This window comes from Hordeum vulgare, chromosome 2H, assembly GCF_904849725.1.
Source record: "Hordeum vulgare subsp. vulgare chromosome 2H, MorexV3_pseudomolecules_assembly, whole genome shotgun sequence".
In the NCBI taxonomy this organism is placed as follows: Eukaryota; Viridiplantae; Streptophyta; class Magnoliopsida; order Poales; family Poaceae; genus Hordeum; species Hordeum vulgare.
In genome coordinates, this window is record NC_058519.1 from 554,285,468 (window position 1) to 554,288,764 (window position 3,297).

The 3,297-nt window shown below is 46.7% G+C and overlaps 1 protein-coding gene across 1 annotated transcript; it reads left to right on the forward strand.

Annotated features, from left to right (window-relative positions):
• Window positions 1-452: 452 nt before the first annotated feature.
• Window positions 453-2,995, forward strand: LOC123427208 (proliferating cell nuclear antigen). Its single transcript, XM_045111201.1, has 4 exons — window positions 453-948; window positions 1,037-1,189; window positions 1,285-1,382; window positions 2,407-2,995. The coding sequence occupies exons 1-4, from the start codon at window positions 630-632 to the stop codon at window positions 2,626-2,628; spliced, it is 792 nt and encodes a 263-aa protein (XP_044967136.1). The 5' UTR covers window positions 453-629; the 3' UTR covers window positions 2,629-2,995.
• The last annotated feature ends 302 nt before the right edge of the window (window positions 2,996-3,297 follow it).

Consider the following 3,297-nt stretch of genomic DNA (forward strand, 5'->3'; position numbering starts at 1 on the left):
TCACGATTTTTTCATGATTTTCAAAAAAATTCACGATTTCCTAAAAATGAAAATGATAATGTATCTACATGACGCAGCAAAAAATGGTCGTGCCCATTGAACATTATATTTTTCCTTCCGTGCGCCGTTTTGCTAGTAGGAGTATGAACGAAATCGGAAGTCCAAACCCGAAACCGAGGAGGGAAGGGAGGGTCGCCCACGCGGCGAGCGAGCGACATGGCGGGAAAGCGAATTCCCTCTCCCGCGCGGCCCCAGAAACACCCGCCCTTTCCCAAACCGACCCCTCCCCTCCACCGACACGTGGGGCCGAAGTCCCTCCGGACCCACCCGCAGGCCAATCTTCCACGGGAAGGGACAGCGAGCGGGAAAACATTTGGCGCTCCCTCCCATTCTTTCCGCTCCGCATCCCCGAAACACTCCCCCTATAACCCCCCCGCCCATTCCCCTCTCCTCCACCCCGCACTCCCGCCTCTCCCCAATCCTAGGGTTTCTCAATCCGCCCCTCCCTCACACCCCCCGCCGCCGCCACCGCCGCCGCCGCCGCCGTTCGCCGCACCCCGTAGGGTTTCTCGATCCGGCCCTCCCTCTCGCCCCCCGCTCCCGCAGCTGCCCGCCGCCCGCCCGCGAAGATGTTGGAGCTGAGGCTGGTGCAGGGGAGCCTGCTGAAGAAGGTGCTGGAGGCGATCAAGGAGCTGGTGACGGACGCCAACTTCGACTGCTCCGGGACGGGCTTCTCGCTGCAGGCCATGGACTCCTCCCACGTCGCGCTCGTCGCCCTGCTCCTCCGCTCCGAGGGCTTCGAGCACTACCGCTGCGACCGCAACCTCTCCATGGGCATGAACCTCGGCAACATGGCCAAGATGCTCCGCTGCGCGGGCAACGACGACATCATCACCATCAAGGCCGACGACGGCTCCGACACCGTCACCTTCATGTTCGAGTCACCCAGTAAGCACCGCCCTTTCCATCTCCTTCCGCTGCTCCTCTTCGTTAGCCGTGAGTGTCGATGGTAACCGTGGTTTCGGTTGGCCGACAGATCAGGATAAGATTGCCGACTTCGAGATGAAGCTCATGGACATCGACAGCGAGCACCTCGGGATCCCCGACTCCGAGTACCAGGCCATCGTTCGCATGCCCTCTTCGGAGTTCTCCAGGATCTGCAAGGATCTTAGCAGCATCGGCGACACTGGTATGGTCAATCCTCCATTTCATGTGTTGATTTGTTCTACTGCACCTGTCATCTCTGTTTCTTACATGTCTGACGGCGGCTTCTGTGCGCTGCAGTTATTATCTCTGTCACCAAGGAGGGTGTCAAGTTCTCCACTGCTGGAGATATTGGAACTGCAAACATTGTTTGCAGGCAGAACAAGACCGTTGACAAGGTATATTGCGCCCTTTCTCCACTAGCTAGTATAGATCTGTTCCCCTTTTATGCGTTGACAAGGTGTATTGTACTATGAGTCAGGAACCCCAATGGCAGGGATTTTTGTAGTGTTTTGCCAATGCCTTAATTGTAACAACATAAAAGTCAGCTGCACCTAATTCTCAAACCAGATTGTTTACTAATTACCCAGTTATTGTATTTGGACGATTTGGTAGTTATCTTTGCTGGTGTAGTTTATTTATGATAAATTTGCCCAACATGTCTACACCACAGTCCTGCTATTTTGTTCCCTTACATGGCCTTAAATGATACTCCCTCCATTCCTTTATATAAGGTGTATAAATTTTAGCATGGTGACCAAGGCATATAATTATAGATTAGTTATGCCAAAATTACCCTTGTCTAATTCGTGGAATAGCAACAAGTAAATCATTTAGTCTAGTTAAGGAAGAGATACATACAATTGAAAGAGATACATTTTCCTTTTTCTAGAAGGTTAAGATTGGAATTATGAGAAATTAGAACAAATGCACCTTATATTGTGGAGTTTTATCAAAAACAAAATACACCTTATATAAAGGAACGGTGGGAGTACTCTGCAGTCTTTTGCTTTCAAATGTTTAGTTTGTTTAGTTTGTTTGCATTGTTAAATAGTTTTTGACTTCAATAAGTGTTTTTAGTTTGTTACATAGCTTTGTTGACTGAATCTTGAGTCCAACAAATCTACTAGAAGTGCAGTTCCATATTTTTGTAACATGATATTTACAATATGAAGTAATTTTGATGAACCTGTACTTTGAGCTGGTTATCCTAGCAAAATGTTGCAAGTGTAAAATGTTGGAGTACCATTTTAATATTGTTGTTGAACTGGACAGTGACATCAGTGAACAAGAAAAGACTTGCTCTGGAGTATTTACCTCACCTGTTTTACCCCTGCAGTTTGAGCCTTGGTTTTCATGTTGGAGAACCATTTTAGGGATATATATCAGTATGATAGCTAATGAATGTTTGTGTCAATGCAGCCTGAGGAATCTACCATTATAGAAATGCAAGAGCCAGTGTCTCTTACCTTTGCTCTGAGGTACATGAACTCCTTCACCAAGGCAAGCCCACTGTCAGACCAAGTCACCATCAGCCTCTCATCTGAGCTGCCAGTTGTGGTTGAGTACAAGATTGGCGAGATGGGCTACATTAGGTTTTATTTGGCACCGAAGATTGAAGAGGATGAGGAAATGAAGGCATGATTGTGTTTCCAGGATATGCTTATGTTGCCTACATTAGGATTTATCTGGCACCCAAGATCGAAGAGGACAAGGAAATGAAGGCATGCTTGTGTTTCAAGGAGATGTTGATGTTGCCTCCATTCCCTAGTTATTAAACCAACCTCCATTTGCTTAATGATTGTTTGTAAGCAAAAAATGGTGGTGTTATGCTTGTTTTAGCTACTTCTGTATCTGTGACTATTGGTGGTCCATGGATTTCCATCGATGAATGTTGCTGTTTTAGCTACTTGTATCTGTGACTGTTGGTCTTTGTTACACCAGTTCTGTTATTGTTAGGCTAAGACATTTGGGAACTTTTATCATAAAATTCTACTGATTGGTCTCTTAATTGAATGCACTTCTAGGTGAGTGTTTTGCAGCAGGTAGATACTGCAACGATTGCAATTGCAAATACTGTTAGTGTTAATGCCATTGCTATGGGCATTGCAAGTTGCTGTGCTGCCCCACTATCAGGGGTACAAGTTCTCCCATTGCAGCATGTACCCCCAGTTCTGAAACAATTGCCTCCAAAGACGGAGCTGCAACCTCTAGGCCTGTGAGCTCTCTCCCTGCTATATAATTTAGCAATGGTAATGTTTATTTAGAGTAAGCCATATAGTGAGATGGGATGTTTTGTTGAAGAAATTGAAA

Coding starts and splice junctions, on each gene's coding strand:
- LOC123427208 (XM_045111201.1), top strand. CDS start 630: ATGTTGGAGCTGAGGCTGGTGCAGGGGAGCCTGCTGAAGAAGGTGCTG. Junction 949..1,036: donor CTTCATGTTCGAGTCACCCA/GTAAGCACCGCC, acceptor GTTGGCCGACAG/ATCAGGATAAGATTGCCGAC. Junction 1,190..1,284: donor TAGCAGCATCGGCGACACTG/GTATGGTCAATC, acceptor TGTGCGCTGCAG/TTATTATCTCTGTCACCAAG.